Source organism: Pecten maximus, unplaced genomic scaffold, assembly GCF_902652985.1.
Source record: "Pecten maximus unplaced genomic scaffold, xPecMax1.1, whole genome shotgun sequence".
In the NCBI taxonomy this organism is placed as follows: domain Eukaryota; kingdom Metazoa; phylum Mollusca; class Bivalvia; order Pectinida; family Pectinidae; genus Pecten; species Pecten maximus.
Genome location: NW_022981757.1, coordinates 6,659 through 24,045, shown reverse-complemented (window position 1 = coordinate 24,045; position 17,387 = coordinate 6,659). Strand labels below are relative to the sequence as shown.

General features: G+C 34.5%; 2 protein-coding genes across 3 annotated transcripts; one reads left to right on the top strand and one right to left on the bottom strand.

Annotated features, from left to right (window-relative positions):
• The first annotated feature begins 336 nt into the window (after positions 1 to 336).
• LOC117320216 lies at positions 337 to 12,177 on the top strand. Of its 2 annotated transcripts, none has more exons than XM_033874868.1 (6): positions 337 to 1,238; positions 3,599 to 4,163; positions 4,539 to 4,708; positions 4,876 to 4,992; positions 9,906 to 10,115; positions 10,505 to 12,177. In XM_033874868.1, the coding sequence occupies exons 1-6, from the start codon at positions 1,131 to 1,133 to the stop codon at positions 11,399 to 11,401; spliced, it is 2,067 nt and encodes a 688-aa protein (XP_033730759.1). In that variant the 5' UTR covers positions 337 to 1,130; the 3' UTR covers positions 11,402 to 12,177. The 2 variants fall into 2 exon arrangements, with proteins under 2 accessions (XP_033730759.1, XP_033730760.1); XM_033874869.1 differs by having other exon boundaries at positions 339 to 1,238; positions 3,599 to 3,713.
• Positions 12,178 to 12,638: 461 nt separating this feature from the next.
• Positions 12,639 to 16,320, bottom strand: LOC117320215 (mediator of RNA polymerase II transcription subunit 34-like). Its single transcript, XM_033874867.1, has 2 exons — positions 15,735 to 16,320; positions 12,639 to 15,031 (listed from the first exon to the last, which is right to left on the bottom strand). The coding sequence occupies exons 1-2, from the start codon at positions 16,298 to 16,300 to the stop codon at positions 14,218 to 14,220; spliced, it is 1,380 nt and encodes a 459-aa protein (XP_033730758.1). The 5' UTR covers positions 16,301 to 16,320; the 3' UTR covers positions 12,639 to 14,217.
• Between the last annotated feature and the right edge of the window lie 1,067 nt (positions 16,321 to 17,387).

The window sequence follows — 17,387 nt, the reverse complement described above, 5'->3', positions numbered from 1 at the left end:
GGTTTGGGGGGTTTAATTAAGGGGTAAGTGGTGAGGTTTAAATTTTATGGAGGGGGGGATGGGGTAGGGTGGTAAAAGGTTTTGGGGTGGGGGTTTGGGGAAAAAGGGGGTAATGTGGGTTGGGTATTGGGTTGGGGGATAAATTAGGGTGTATGTGGAAAAGTAGTAGTTTAAGGTGTATTGGTAGTTTTTTGGAAAGGGTTTTGGGGTTTAGAAAGGGTGTTTTTAGGGAGGGGGGGGAATTAAATCTAACAGTGTCTTCAGTAATACCAAATATATTTCACGAGTTGGGCTAATATTTTGATATTTTTCAGGAGTGCGCAGCAATCGCAACATCTCGGGGAAATTTCCGGCAACACTCGGAAATCTACTCCCTCGAATGCATGTATAGAGGGTCACATGATGTGTACGTCATGTTCCAACATGGCTGCGCCCATGGTAAGCACGCCAAAGAAGACGGTACCGTTTTGTTTGATGTGTACAAGTACATCAAAACGTCTTTATTACTTGCTTAATCAAAAATGTAAGTCAGAAAACACCATTGAACGTTTACAGAAGTTTTTAAGGATAGACATTACTTGCGACGAGGCAAAATGCATACATGTGTGTGATCCTTGTCTGAATTTTTTGTGTAAATGGGAGGGGGTGTTGGATATTTGTTCGACTAACATGGAAAGTATTAGGGGACGATTATGTGATGTAACTGATTCAGACAGGATGAAACGATGTGCAAAAACTCCCCCCTCTGTGTTAAAAACAATGCTAGAGGATTCAGAAAAAAAATTACAAGCGTTGAAAATATCAGATAAACTAAAGCCAAAGAAGAGTAAAAGAACTATTGACTTCTCAAGTATGTCAAGTCACGACACAGACATATCCGGAGGTGAAACAAGTATGAGTGATCACGGATATTCAAAACCCCAGGAAAAGTCCATATTTCATTCATACAGCTTCTCGGAATCTACCACTAGTGCTGATGACATTCTCACTACCTGTGACAAAATACATGAAATTGACAGTGAACTGAAGAAGCTGGCTGGACCCAAGAAGAGTGTTGTTTACAACAAGTCTGCAAGATTTCTAGCAAACGAGAATGTATTTGACCTTGCGATTCTAGAAATGAGCAAAGAATGTCCCAAATTCTTAAACATTTTGAATGCTGCCATGGGGGAAAAGGTGAAAGCATCTTCAAAGAAAGCTACTATTGCTACAATATATGGAATGGTAATGCACAGCAGGTTAGTCCTTTTAATACGCATATTAATATGATTTGTCATCAATTGACTTAACTTAATAAACATTTAAATAATGTAAAATTTTATTTCTATATGAATATGGTTTTAAAGTTTGAGAATGCTATGATTATAAACAAACTCGGATTGAAATTCACATTTAAAACAATATGTACATGTTTACATTAACATTCATTTCAGATATAATCAAAACTCTGCAATACAGAGAATTTACACTTGCCTGGCTATGAGGCACCATGCTTCTAACAAAGTATATTGCATGCTATGTTTTTTCAAATTGATTTCAATGTTTCTGTTTTCTAGCAAAAAACACTGACATGATAAGAGAACTTCTAGAGACCAATGTATACCAATTGGAAAAATATTAGTATTAAACAAGTTGTTGCTTTCTTATACATGTAGTTATAGTAGAAAAGATACACTTCCTTTATTGTTGCTATACAGAAAGATACCATTTTCATTTCAAAATATTTTATGTAATGAATGGTTGAAATAGAAAGTTAACCCATAGTGCTTTGCAAAATTCCATATACATGTATGTAACCCTGGTAAATACTAGCCGCAATATACCGCTCGGCTAGAGAGATTTTCTCTTTAGCTCGATCGGTTGAGCGTAAGACTAATAAGCCAGAAGTCCCTACATGGGCGCCAATGAAACAACTGGAGTGCATGATTAATTAAATTTTGAATCGCTGCCTCCGCTAGGGATCGAACCCAGGACTTCTGGCTTACTAGTCTGACGCTCAACCGAGCGAGCTAAAGTCTTTAGTAAAGAGAAGATCTCTCTAGCCGAGCGGTATTATGACCTGAATATATAATATATACCCAGGTTACATGTAGTATACATTCATGTATGGTATGATGTGTTGTGAACAACATTATGCCAGGCCCCTGTGTTAGCTCACTGAACTCGGTATTAATTATATAGGTATATATCAGTTTTGACAAATGATAATGCACACATTTCTCAAGAGTTCTCTAGATCTGTTAAGTAGCTAGTAGTATCTTTAACCAGTGATTTTAAAGTTGATTATATAAAGCAAAGCAATAAGACCTGTAATCTCCTACATGACTTTGAAAAAAAAAATAAAAAAATAACACCACAAAAAACCTACTATATTTCCAGGGAATGATACTCATTTGGAACAAACCTCTGAGTATTCAAGACTTGGTCTGATAATTAAGCACTTTTTTTGAAATAAAAATAAAATCACTGTAAAACCATTTTCAGTTACTGTAAATTGAAACATTGTTCTCCCAATGCTCTTTAAAGAAATTGGACCATCATATTCATATTAGTACATGTACACTGTATATAATTTCCAACCGTGTTGTGTATTTTCTACTATATATGATGAAGGAATGTTTTCATGCAGCTTTATATATACACATGGCAATCATTTAAAAAAAGACAATGATAATTTCAGTGCATCTATTGTGGAGAACAATGTTAGAGTTTCCTTTGGTTATGTTCAGTTTGTTTTTAGTTCACTTGCTTATAGGGTTAAGCGAGCTTATGCCGTGTCGTGTCCGTCGTCCAGTCAGCATCAACATTTTTATTATTTATTTAAATGTCTTCTTCTCAACAAAAAATAGGTACATATATACCTAATATTGCTCGCATGCTAGGATGTAGGGCTCCCACGTTTGTTCAAATGAATTACTTTGACCTTTATTCGAGGTCGCTTGGTCAATTAGACTAAAATATTTCCATAACTTCTAAATAACCAAAAGTTGCAGAGACCTGATATTTTGTTTGTAGTTTGCTTTAGTGAAGTACTAGGAAGTTTGTTCAAATGAATGACCTTGACCATGATTTAAGTTTGAAAGAGTTAAATTGGCCAAAAGATTTCATGTTGCCATGAGGCCCTGAGACCGAGATCTATATGGTTTCCGATACATTTATTCTATGTTAATGTCTGAAAAGGATCACCAGGTAGCAGGTGAGCAATTAGGGCCCAAAAGACTCTTGTTTTGTTCTGTTAAAGTTTCACAGTTTAAGTGTTGTGATGTCATTACTTCCAGAAAGGATATTCTTATTGGGAGGGAGAGAAATTGAAAACAATTTTTAATATGAAAGTCTTTAATACTAATGAAGTGAATTGTGCAAATCAATTACATATCAGTACTCAGAGAGTACTTACAAATTAACATTTACATGTATGTTTCTCAGGCCAAAGGTTCATTTGGTCATCTGCAGAAGTTTATTTGTATATACAAAACTTTCTATATACGGTATACAAAAATGTATATATATATATGTGATATACAGATTTTGAGCATGACATAATACATGTATACAAAAACAGCTATACTGAATGTATATGTAAACTTTCTGTTTTTAGCTCCTGACCAAGCTTAACGATATTCATCTAACTTTAACTGAAAGTTCAAAGAGGGACATCATCACTGGATTTGGCGAGGAAGCAGAGGACCGCATCATTAAAGATGTTTGTGAAGGTAAAGATGGGAAATTTAATGGTGATAATTTAGATATCCGAGTGACAACGAATGACATGCGTATGGACTCCCAAAACAAGGACTATCACTTCTTTGCCACAGACTTCACTTTAGACAGAGTATCCACTAAAGATTATTCACAGAAGAAGCCAATTGTTGAGAAGATACCACCAGAAGCTTTCCTTCCTAGTGAGGAGGACAAAACTCAATACAGAAACAGTCTTAAAATCATTTTAGGGAGAATACTAAGCAGTCTGAAAGGTTTCTCATGGATCAAAAGTGTTCTTCCTGATCACATTCCACACCAATTTCAAGCTGATATGGCAAAAGTTTCAAAAATCCATATATTACCTGTATCTCTTCACAATGAGGCATCTTATTCAGACTGTGTACATATTATGGCAGATGCTACGCAACAGCTGAATCACTGGTATACAAGAGCAGGTAGAGGTAAATATATCTCCATATAATGATAACCTTTTCATGTCAAAGGTGACTACAAGTGTGTCATGTATAAAAAGTATGTCAATTAGTTCTGAAGTTTTACCTTTGACCTACATTATAATGAAAAAGAACTTCTCTAGCTCCATCTCCTACATTGCCCTATTGTCTTGTTTTCTTTTATTTACACTTTAATTGATATTGTACTCAAATATGATACAATCATTTACTTTCTTACAAGAACCTATCAAATGTATGGAAGGATAAGAACTGATATCTTTTCAATACCATTTTGATAACATCTTTATACATGTAATGATTATTGTGAGTAATAATATATATACATGTATATTAAATGTAAAAAATGTTGTTTTGGCACAACAGCTGGTGATCTGGATGACATGTATGTACCTTTTGGAGGGGATCAGTTAACAAGAGTACGCCTAGAAGGGGCTAAGGCACTCAGAGATGGTGCTCATACTCGGAATGAGAGATTCGATGTACTATATCCAGTCATCATTGAGATGTTCCATACAATTCAGGATTTCCTCGAGGTAAATAGGATGTATGACTTGGGTATCTTTGTTGTTTTCAATGTCCATTCCTGTCATTACATGTTTTTAGTTTTCATACAAGTTAGCAAACTTCAAAGGAGTAAATTGACAATATTTGTGAACATTAGATAAAAAATAAGGTAGCTATTTCATTCTTAATATTCCAGAAGATGTATAAGAGACTGTACTTCAGCAAGAAAGGCAGAGAGATTGGTACAATGGCCCACATTAAGCACCATATCAAAAGGATCAATGTCAATGGAAATGTGAAATCCAGATTTAAGGTAAATAATATCTAAATTTCTTAACATTAACTCGATAAATTTTTGACACAAACGTAAGTTTGAGTCTATGTCAGCGCTTTTGAGGTGTAGCTGACAAAATCTACGATGCCCTCTGGCGGATACTGCCTTGGCCAATCTAACCGTTGCTTTACAGTAACTCCGTAATGCTATGCAGTAAATATTTGTAAATATCTTAAATATTCACGATAAAAAATGACATATAGTAAAGTTCAGCTATAAAAAAATTACCTTTTGTTTTGTTGACACAAACGTAGACACAAACGTAAGTTTGAGTCTATGTCAGCGCTTTTGAGGGCTCTGGCGGATACTGCTGTTGGCCAATCTAAACGTTGCTTTACAGTAACTCCGTAATGTTATGCAGTAATATTTGTTTAACTTCACGATAAAAAATGACATACAGTGAAGTTCAGCTATTAAAAAAAATCACCTTTTGTTTTGTTGTATTTTAAAAGCTGACAGGACAATGTTTTTTTTTTGGCATTTTCGTTCGCTCTGACACAACTTCCACTGCCACTTCACAATCATATTCTATCGCAAAAAAAAAATAGTCCCGTGACTTACGGAGTCAAATGCAACACTGCAGTTTCGTTAGATATATGACAAAACAACAGAACCTCACAAATAGATAGTTTTCAAAGTATTTAATTTAAGTATGTTCTGTCGATGATACGTAAGAATATTTTTCCGCGTTGAACGCATTAGATTTCACGCGGAATGATACAATCGACTTTTCGCTGGCGCCATATTGCTGCTTACCTGTGACCCGGAAGAAAAATCTACTAACATCACGCTGAATTTTCATCATCGACATCTATGTGTTTTTTTCTTTGGTGGCATGTTACTGAATGGGTTATAATATTGATAAAGTTTCGTCGGAATATCGTTGTTATTTTGTACATTGAAAAATCACTCATCCAGCATCCGATTTTGTCCGCCATCTTTCAGTAATGTAAACAATAATAAAAGAAAGAGTAGGTGATCAAACCCAACTTTGAATGTCATTTTCTCACTGAAATATTAACTTGCATGTGATTGATGTAGTCTGCAGATGGTTAGATTATATAGATGTTTTTTTACGAAAGAAAAAAAGTTGTCTATTCATCATGACAATATCACAACAACGGCAGTCGAGTACCATACGCATGTTTGCAAATAAAAAGTTAAATAAATTCTCACTGAATAGGGTTTCGAAATGTCAAATGGACTTGTGAATATTAATATTGACTTCGGATCTATTGATTATATCCTACGTAATGCACATGAAGTTTTTCGTTTACAGAACGCGTACCGCATTAACGTGGCTGTCTGCATGCAGATGTAGACGTCACTGAAAATTTCATCTCTAATTATAGCGACTGATTCTTTTTTTCTAATATTCGTGATGGTTTAAAAAAAAATAGAAAATGATCTATCATTATCATTTGAAATATTACATAACAGTCGAAGCATATTATAAAAAAGAAAGGGGTCTACGATGTACATCTACATAGACCTTTATTATGTTTGGTGGAGTTTTGAACGCTTCAGGGACGGTTAAAGGGCAGTAACTCTTTAGAAAACACCATTTTTCATGGAAATGTACTGATTGCTAAATTTAACCAGAGATATTTAAAGGCAGTGGAAATGTTATATTCCTACATCTGCGGTTTTTTCTGTCTTAAATCATTTCAGCTTCTGAATTAAATTAACCTTTAAACTAATGCACAGTAAAGTATTGATAAATCAATGCAAATAATTTATTATCACTTAGATTTATTATTATTATTTAATCTTTTTTTCTTTACAACACTAGTACATATTATTTGAGAAGAACAGCAAAAATTACTAAGTTCATTATTCTTCTAAACAACAAAAATTTGTAAAACTTTTTTGTGTTGTGCATATATCCTATTGTGAAATAACTTGGCATGACTAAAGATAATAGTATTGTCTTGATGACTGTTACATACTATATCATAGGTTGAGTTAAATAATTATTTTCTTCTTGTCAATTATGGTAAATGGTGAAAACACATTTTTTTCATTTAAATTGTTAAGTCGGTTTAATGTTCAAATTCAGATTAATTTAATTAAAGCAACTATTAATAATGTATATATGTGTTAACTTTTCTGACAAAGTCTTCAAGTAACCTGATTATATTTGACAGAGAATCAAAATAAGTAATTTTGTTGTTAAGAATAGTGGGCTTAGCCATTTACAACTGTTTAGATTCTACTTAATAAGGTTTGATTTTTAACATTTTGGCAAATTTATCTTATCAATATCCAATTTAGTTTTAAAGATAAGCAGTACTTCCATTTTTATGAAAATAAAAATTACTTCAGTGTTCTAATAATTTAAACACATGAACAATTGAAAGAAATACATTTGTATGAAAAGCATTCATAATGGACTTTGAAGAATGCTACTACATGTACAGTTCATCCAGTTTGGGCATTCGAACTACATTTTCATCTGACAGATGCTGCAGATTAAAAAAAAACCTCTGATTTTGAAATCGATGATATCAATACATATAGCTACATTCACATCTCACTAACATTAATTAACATGATATATATACCATACATATATATATGTATCATGCAGTTACAGTTATGTATATGGTACATATACTATTGCGGAGAATATTTGATGCAATGTACATAAGTGAAAAACAAAATTCCACTTCAAATTGATTTGAACTGTACATGTGAATGAATGTGTTTTTGTTGTATAGATGATTTGTAGCTACACAGTATGGAGTGTAAACATATAACGTAGAGTGCTATATGAAAATCATGTTCACTCTTAAGAAACTGTCTCAAGTCTGAGCTGATATGAGCATGTAATTCTAAGTTTTGAATATAGTGCTTAGCTTAATGTGCCCGTCGTGATGGTATACCCTGCCCTGTCTACATCCGCATTCTACGCTTCCAGAGTCTGTTTATCAGACCCAGGTGTTTTTAACCCACCATCATCAGATGGTGGGCTATTCAAATCGCCCTGCGTCAGTGGTCCGTCCGTCCCTCCATCCGTAAACAATTCTTGTTATCGCTATTTCTCAAAGTACTGAAGGGATCTTCTAAAATTTCATAGGTTTCTCTTGGTTTCCAGTTATGCATATTGCATTTTGAGACCAATCGGAAAACAATATGGCCGACAGGCAGCCATCTTAGGTTTTGACAATTGAAGTTTGTTATTGCTATTTCTCAGAAAGCACTGAATTGATCTTTCTCAAATTTCATATGTAGGTTCCTCTTGGTGCTAACATTAGTTATGCATATTGCATTTTGAGACCAATCGGAAAACAATAAGGCCGATAGGCAGCCATCTTTGATTTTGTCAATTGAAGTTTGTTATCACTATTTCTCAGAAAGTGTTGACGGGATCTTTTTCAAATTTCATAAGTAGGTTCCCCTCGGTGCCTAGTTATGCATATTGCGTTTTGAGACTAATCGGAAAACAACACGGCCGACAGGCAGCCATCTTGGATTTGGACAATTGAAGTTTGTTATCGCAATTTCTCAAAAAGTGCTGAAGGGATCTTTCTAAAATTTGATATGTAGGTTTCCCTTGGTGGGTGGTTATGCATAATGCATTTTGAGACCAATCGGAAAACAATATGGCCGACAGGCAGCCATCTTAGGTTTTGACAATTGAAGTTTGTTATTGCTATTTCTCAGAAAGCACTGAATTGATCTTTCTCAAATTTCATATGTAGGTTCCTCTTGGTGCTTACATTAATTATGCATATTGTATTTTGAGACCAATCGGAAAACAATATGGCCGACAGGCAGCCATCTTGGATTTGGACAATTGAAGTTTGTTATCACTATTTCTCAGAAAGTGCTGAAGGGATCTTTCTCAAATTTTATATGTAGGTTCCCCTCGGTGCCTAGTTATGGATATTGCATTTTGAGACTAATCGGAAAACAACATGGCCGACAGGCAGCCATATTGTATTTTGACAATTGAAGTTTGTTATCGCTATTTTACAGAAGGCACTGAAGGGATAGAACAATCTGCCACAAAATATCATTCAAAACCTTGACATAACATCATTCAAACCAGGGCTCGCACACACGATAAAATCCTAAAACAATCACACAAATGTTTTTAACCTGAGCTCTCTCTTATCTAAAAGCTGGTAGCTAGATGGGGCGCTACATCAAATGTATAAATATTTTTTCAAATGCTAATGATAATGATAATTTGTGAAGCGCTTATAGGCATGGGATCCTCAAAAGTTTGAAAAGAAAGGCCTCATTAATTTTACAGGTAATCTAGGACCTTCATATTACATCTACAACTACGTATACATTAACCCATTGAAGATGTCAAATAAGATTACCCGAGTACCTATTCTGAAAATTAGCTGCCTAGACGCACTTGCAATCAAAAGTAGATATGAATTTCTTTTCTTGCCAATATTTTGTCCTAGTCCTAATCAGGTATTGGTGATGTTCCATACAAAGTTGACCATGTCCCCACTAAACAAAAGCAGTTAAAATAATTTGTTTTCGTTTGTGTCTTCAGTACTTTCAGTACTTTGATTCATTTTGAATTTTGGTGTCAGGAATTGATTTGGTAAGATGTCTGCACAATGACTTTTCATTACAGTATCAGTAATTTATTGAAGTAGTAGAGATAAGTCAATTAATTATCTTAAGAACAAATATAGTAATCACTCTGTATTGAAAAATTCTTCCTGGCTTATAACTCAAATATATGTTAACCCAATTAAGGGGGTTGCGGTAGCTCTCTCTGGAACTCCTGTTAATGATATGCACCTGTTACATACTACATGTAGGATCTTCTTCACATTGTATTATCCATTTCAATAGCTTGTTATTCCAGTTTTAGAGTATGGTAACTCTCAAAGGTGTTTTTGTCTGTTTGTATTTTGCAGGCCCATGAGGATTTTGCATTAACATGTGGAAAGGCTTACTTCTTGGCATTTATTTTGAAGCATTTTAAGATGCAGGATATCAATGATGTACCATGCCACCCAAGCTTACAGGAGACCTTACCTAATTCAGTGCTTTCTGAGAAGACACGAGTGTTCCATGTCATACTGGATGAGATTCTGGACGAGCTTCTCATTGATTTTCCAGAAAAGGTTTGTGTAAGAAGAAATTTTGGAAAATTTCTTGACATAGGATGGTTGACTGGTAGTTTTCACAATAAACCACATATCTCATCCACTGTTACATTTGAATGTGGTTTTGATCAAAGGTGGGATGTGACAACTTTAAGGGTGATGGTCAAATCACCGGCCCAACCAGTAGTTTACTATAATTGCTCAAGTTCATATAAGATACAATTATTTTTCCTTCCAGTTCCTAACCTGATTGAAACAGATTTTGACAACAAATTGCAAATGTTTTTAAAACACATCTTTTTTTTTTATTACACAATGCATATATAATATCTTATGACAAAAAAAATCCTACATATGACTAGAAAAGTTTTAAATTGTCATACTTAGGTTGTATTTGTTGTTTACAGGAAAGGGCTCATAAAAAAGTGTCCCTGAAAGTCACAGTTGGTGCAGGAACAGCTTGTTTTGTTAGAGCAAAAATCCAAGAGGGAGCTGCAATTGTTCCACTTTGCATCAATGGGAAAGATATGGTTATAAAGATTCCCCTGACATCTCTGGAACGACCTTGCTCACTCCAGCTCATAAATCCACCAATGTGTGTCCATTTTGAAAAAGTTGTCCCACCTCAGGATCAGCTTAATGATTACATGAGCAATTTCCTTCAGTGGTATTTTGTCATCATACAGTTCAAAGATATTGTACATGAAGGAGACATTTTCCGCCTCAACTGTATATTGAAACACATGATTCCCTTCTTTTTCAGTCATTCAGTGCTCTCAAAGTACATGACTGAATTAATTGACTATATCATGAACACTGAGCATACATTATCACCACAACTTGCATTAAAAGTACGAGCTGCATCATTTGTTAATCCCTTTGGTGGTGTTGGTTGCAACAAAGCAGCTGATCTAGAAAAGGAAAACCAAGTGAAGTTTCTTAAGTCTTTGATTAAATCACTGGGAGCCAATAAAACTGAACGTGCTATTGTTAACCTTACCAAGGCAGCACCTGTGATTCAGCAAGTCAACGATAACTTTGATCATATGACTGAATTCAAAGACATCAAAACAACCCATAAGGTGAGAAGTGATGAAGATGATGTTCTAGCCATTGTGAAATATCTACAGAAAAACAAGGTTTGGATATCTCAGAAGAGAGATATATCTGTGAAGGTGTTGCGTACTCCATTCTCTTTTGAGACTGGTAGACTTTTGAACGCTGTGAATGGTACAGTTGAACGCTTAATGCGAGATTTACCTGTAGATGATGATGAAGCTGAAGATACTGATGACAACGAATGAATGAACAGTAAAATGAGAAAATTTATGATGAAATGAGCATAATGAACTTTTCATTGGGTTATTACTTTGTCATGTGAATACAACCCGGTAGAATACTTCAGATCATACCAGGTCAGAATAACACCATCAAGATGACAGAGAGGCCTAAGTTGTTTGTTATGGCTCTGTAAGACTTGGTTAACCATTCCAAAGGCTATAGGTGCTTCATCATTAGATATTGTGCTGTTTTTTTTTCTGAATCAATTTATACTTATTAGCATTCAGTTCTATTTCATCAAAGCAAAAGTGACTATCACATTTTGTCTAATGGGAAATGAGGATAATCTGTCCCTATCTAAATTCCATCACCCACATATATATCAATATGGAGTTATGGAATGATGTGTACATATGTAAAAGAACATATTCTTTCATATGTATACAATACCTGAAATATTTGATGTCAGACATCAACCTATTTTAAGGTGTAAACAAATATTCCATAACCAAATAAATGAAGAAAGGGGCATATATATATATATACACACACACATAAATATTACTTATTGGTGGGCTTGGACTCGTTTGAGGATTATTATATGATATATCAATATTGTTGCTCTCATCAATAAATTTCCATTTTTCGTTGTTTATAATCTGTATTTACCCCTGTGGAAATTTGTCTCCATTTCTGTTTTTCATAAAACATTTTTGTATTGCAAATATATATTGTTAATCCTTTTAGATTGAAATAGCATGGTTAACACATTGGTGTATTGGAAACTGTTTATTATATTGTATGCCGACTACACTGTGTTGAGGACTTTAACAAAAACTGGTCTACAAAATGCACTGAATTGTTTTCAAAAATACTATGAAAATTGGAAACCAATTGTCAATACACAAAAAATAAGCTGTTATCTTTGAGAAAAGGAAAGATAGAAGTACACATTCATTTACTTACAACGATTGATGAACCACTGATGGTTGTAGACTCTTACTTTGGTACATGTATATTGTTTTAACATGTACATTCACTAAAGCCAGTAACAGACGTGTGTAAATATGCATACTTTTTGTATGTAATCAATACATGTAATGTGTGTGTGTGTGTGTATACATGCATGCATATATGTATGTAGATTATGTATTAATTACATATTATTATATAATTATGTCACTGATGACTGACCTCCTGTTACACACTTATTGTGTGTCTGGAGTGAAAGCTTACAAAATAAACAAAATTAAAATCTTCGAGGTTGTAATTGCTTTTATTTTACATATAAATATAACCATGCATGAGTGAATGGTGTATAAAAATGTTCAGGATTTGAAAGTATTTTTTATCTTCAACAGACAACTCATTTACAGATATTTAAATCCTATGGCCTTTCAAGTTTTTCAGTGACCAACCATTTCCTTATATGGATGCTACCAGATGAAATGTACATTTGATGTGGGAAAATATTGGTTTAATATACTGTAAAATTCACATGAGCCCTAACATGGTGACTATTAAAAAGGCAATCATGATCAGATCACGGTTACATTCAAACATTTACTGATAATTTATTATGTTTCAAATTTAATTCAAACTTTCGGCCCCATCATTACAAAACTACAAATAATATGCAGTACAATGTAAAGATTTTTTTCTCCTGTAACAGACATTGTATATCAATACAGTATGAATATATATATCCGACAGTAAGAGTATGCATTTGATATCAAAATAATGCAGTTCTTATATAGTTTATCACCTTAATAAATGAAATTACTGAGTGCACATAGTAATTCAGTATCTTTGACATTTAACATTAGTTTTCTTTGACATTTAACATCAGATTTAGACATATATATTCCAAATAATACAGGGACAGATAAATAGCGCACAAAGTGACAAAACAACAATGCCATCATCATCATCATCAAATAGTGTCTATCATCATTCAGTATATGTGTCATCACTGTGGGATATATTCGATTGCATACATGAAGCTGCTGACAAAGGAATTTTTCTAACAGTATTTATATACACTGTATATCTTGTCTTGCTCAAAGAATTTGGAATTCATCTTCCATCTCTCTGGTGCTACATTTATTACAATCACCCAATTCTATAGGTATACAACATGTAGACATATATTTAATTAACTAGAATAAACGTTAACTGAAAGATGAAAACGGAGAGGAAAAAATTGTTCAAGGACATGTTTATACAAAAAGCATTAAGTATGTTAAATTTATGACGAAGATCAAATTTTTTTCTTCACAATTTGATAAAAAATTCTCGATTTTCATTCCAACGAGAATAGTTTTTGATTCTGAACACAATAGAGGTTCAACCATACCTCACCAAAACCTAGGTCTTTTAAAAATCATTTCTTACACATGCACAGTTGGCTCAGTAATAAAAGGCATTTCTATTTACACAACATGTCAAATTAAAAAATCATAACAATTTGAAACAATGCAATTCTAAGTACACAACTAGTACTCTGAACCAATATCTTTACCTTCTGTACTTTCTAATTGTCTCCTATCCAGGCCCAGTTCATGTAACAATATTTGTGGGACTTTTTTACTTTTAATAACTTCTTACAAAACCTTTTTATCATATATGTACTTTTTCTACATCAGGTACATTGTATGTACCCAAGATAGTGTCCTCCGCCAATAAGTTACCAATGGCTGCTTTCACCATCAACTAAATATCAAAGGATAGTGCACATGTCTATTAGATATCGAAAGATTGTGTCCTCCATAACAAATCTAGATGAAATCATTCATTTCGTTGATTGAACATTAACCAAAAAACACTGTGTTAATGCTGTCTAACTCCATCTACAGTTACTGCAGCAGTTGATCTTGTCATTACACAAAACATCATCATACCCAAAGTATTTTACAAGCTGTCGCCTCAGACATGTGGTGTTATTTCGACAGAAATCGATCATTTCTTGGGTCAACCCTTTCCTAGATTTTGCCAGGTCATTATTATTGAAATGAAGTATTGCTTCAGCTGACTGGCCCTTCCTGCCTGCTCTGCCTATCTCCTGGAAATAGTTTTCAAGGGTTGTAGGTGGTCTGCAGTGAACTATTCTTTCAATTGAAGGAGCATTCAACCCCATTCCTAAGGCAACGGTTGCAAAAACCAGTCTAATTTTAGGACAATCTTTCCCAAGTTCACTCACAATTAACTGTTTCATGTCTTTCGTATAATCCTTGTGGTATTGTGCAATGATTCTATTCTCTGGTGATGCACTTCCAACTGGTGAATACTGGTTTTCCCCTAGGTGGTGCGAACTGAATCTGTAGAAATATCCAAGGGCCTCTAAGCTTTCCACATACATAATAGTTAAAGGGAATTTCTCTAGCTTCTGCTTCAGTTCTGTTATCACCGGTTTCAGAATTTCGTCATATTTCTCATATTTCCTGTTATTCGGGAGCCTTGATTGAACACATAGGTAAATATTCGGTCGATCCGGGTTCATCTTTACCACAGCAGGGTCCTTGTACATCAGAATACCACATAGAGTTGAAATTCTCAAATCAGTTGATGTTGCTGTCAATGCCAGATGCGCTACATGGGGAAGTATGCAGGTCAGCTCTCCTAACTCCTTAAATGCAGGTCTAAATCCTTCACCCCTGCAAAAAGGACAATAGTGATAGATATTTATGTAGAAACAATATCAAAACCCAACACATGTATCCGATAACAAATGCAAGAGGCTAGAAATGGGCTAGATCAAATTCATGATAAGTCAGACATATTATTTTAACAAATGAGCTACCAGTTGGATCCCAGGAGACATCTCTTCTCGAAAAAACCCTGCACTGTTATTTAATTGGATATGACACTTAAAGCAATCAATTATAGCTGATGTAATCAGGTCAATATTGCCATTTTGTTATATATATTTACTTTTTTATCTTCTTTGAAAAAGGAGCAGATGAGGATACAGTAAAATTTTGATGTTTTGTGTTTTTTCTCCACCAATATTTTCAATTTGTAAAATTTTAAGGAGTTCTTTCTATGTTTAACATACAGTTTACCGAACTAGCCAGATTACTGTATAAATACAGTTTTGAAAATAACAATAACTATCATGAGACACACTTATTGATTTAAATTTGGGACAACAGAATAATATTAAACGAGAGAAAAAAAAAACAATGTCCTTTAATTGAAAGATTGTCTTCCATCTGGAGATAAACTTTTAAAATTATTTTCTAGTGTGGAGATAAGTATCAAATTATCGATAATTTACATGTAATCTGAAAAGCATATAGTACAAATAGGTATTACATCACATATTGAGATACTGCTATTAATATATTATATATTTACCATTCTGTAACCATGTGAACTTCATCAATAACAATTGCGCCTGTCCTGTCCTGGTATGTTTTCGACCTCAACATGCTGGCCACTCTCTTGCTCTTCGTAAGTGTCTCGGGGTGGGCATAAACTAGCTGATATTTCCCCTTCATCACATCATTGATGTCCACGTCTTTGGCAACAACAGTATCATCTTGATCCTGGTCTTCTCCTTCCGCTTCCTCATCACCACTATCATGCGTGTCAAATGTATATCGTGTCCCCTTTTTGCCATCGTAATCAAGAAAACAAGCTTGAATTCCCACTCTCTGGAGACTCATCACCTGATCTTCCATGATGGAATTCAATGGTGTCACAACCAAAGTGATCATCGGGCTTTCCATACCGTGCTTTTTCTGCATGAAGAAAGGCAATAGCTGAAAAATCAGGCTTTTACCATAACCAGTTGGTAAAACTGCTATGCAGTCTCTCAATTCGTATGCACATTTCAATGTCTCAATCTGCTTCTCTTTCAACTCAAACGCAATTCCAAGTTGTTCTTTCGCGAAATCCAAACAGTGTGTAAAGGCGGCCATTATTGTAATTTCGTAACCTCTCGTCGATGAAGTCAGAGGAGTTTCGAACAATGTCGTGATTCACAGCATGGCTTTCGGGCGCATGCATTCGAGGGAGTAGATTTCCGAGTGTTGCCGGAAATTTCCCCGAGATGTTGCGATTGGAGTGCGCAGCACGGGTGAAAAATATCAAAATATTAGCCCTGCGCACTCATGAAAAATATCAAAATATTAGCCCCACTCGTGAAATATATTTGGTATTACTGAAGATACTGTTAGATGTTCTGTTTATTACATTTTTTATCAACAAAAAACCTACCCCATATGCTAACTAGGCATACAGCGATAATTTGTAAACAAAAAAGTATTCCCCCTCCCCCCCCGTCCAGGTGCTGACATATATACAGTGGACCCTCGATAATCCGAACACCTTCGTTCCCAGTCCAAACCGTCCGGATTACGAGTTTTCCGGACTGCCGAATTTCGTGTACCAGGTCAAAAAAATTGTCGTGTAAGAGTTATCTCCCTTGATTATATACAATCCGTGACGTTTCATAAACACGTCTAATTGTCAGACTTTTTAACAATAAATATACTTATGTTTCTGATATGATTCTTATTTTGTTTTGTAGAAAGTAAAAAATAAACTATGTTTTTTAAAAGAACATGTAAAGTGAAAGTTGTTTTATTTATAGCGGGCATATGTGACCTACAAACAACTCACATGTGTCACGTCCCGGAGGTTCACAAACAAGTAGAAATTACAAACGTTAAATACCTTAAATAAAATACCCGGATTTTACAACTTACCGTCAGTTCATGTTTCTTTATGATTTTTACGTACCAGAAACCCCAAGCTATATATTTAAAAGTACGCGACACCAGCGAGAACTACCCAAGATGTCCGAAAATTATTAAACCCGTATTCACTTAACAATGTGACGCTTAGTTAAGTATTTAACGACTATTGACTAATTTGTGTGTAATCAACCCAGTTCTTGTGATCACTGCTTAATACGTAAATGTGTATGTAATTAATAACATGCATCTTTCAATGAGTCGTCATTTCACGTAACGGTGTTACAAAGCCGATATCCGTGTTTACCCA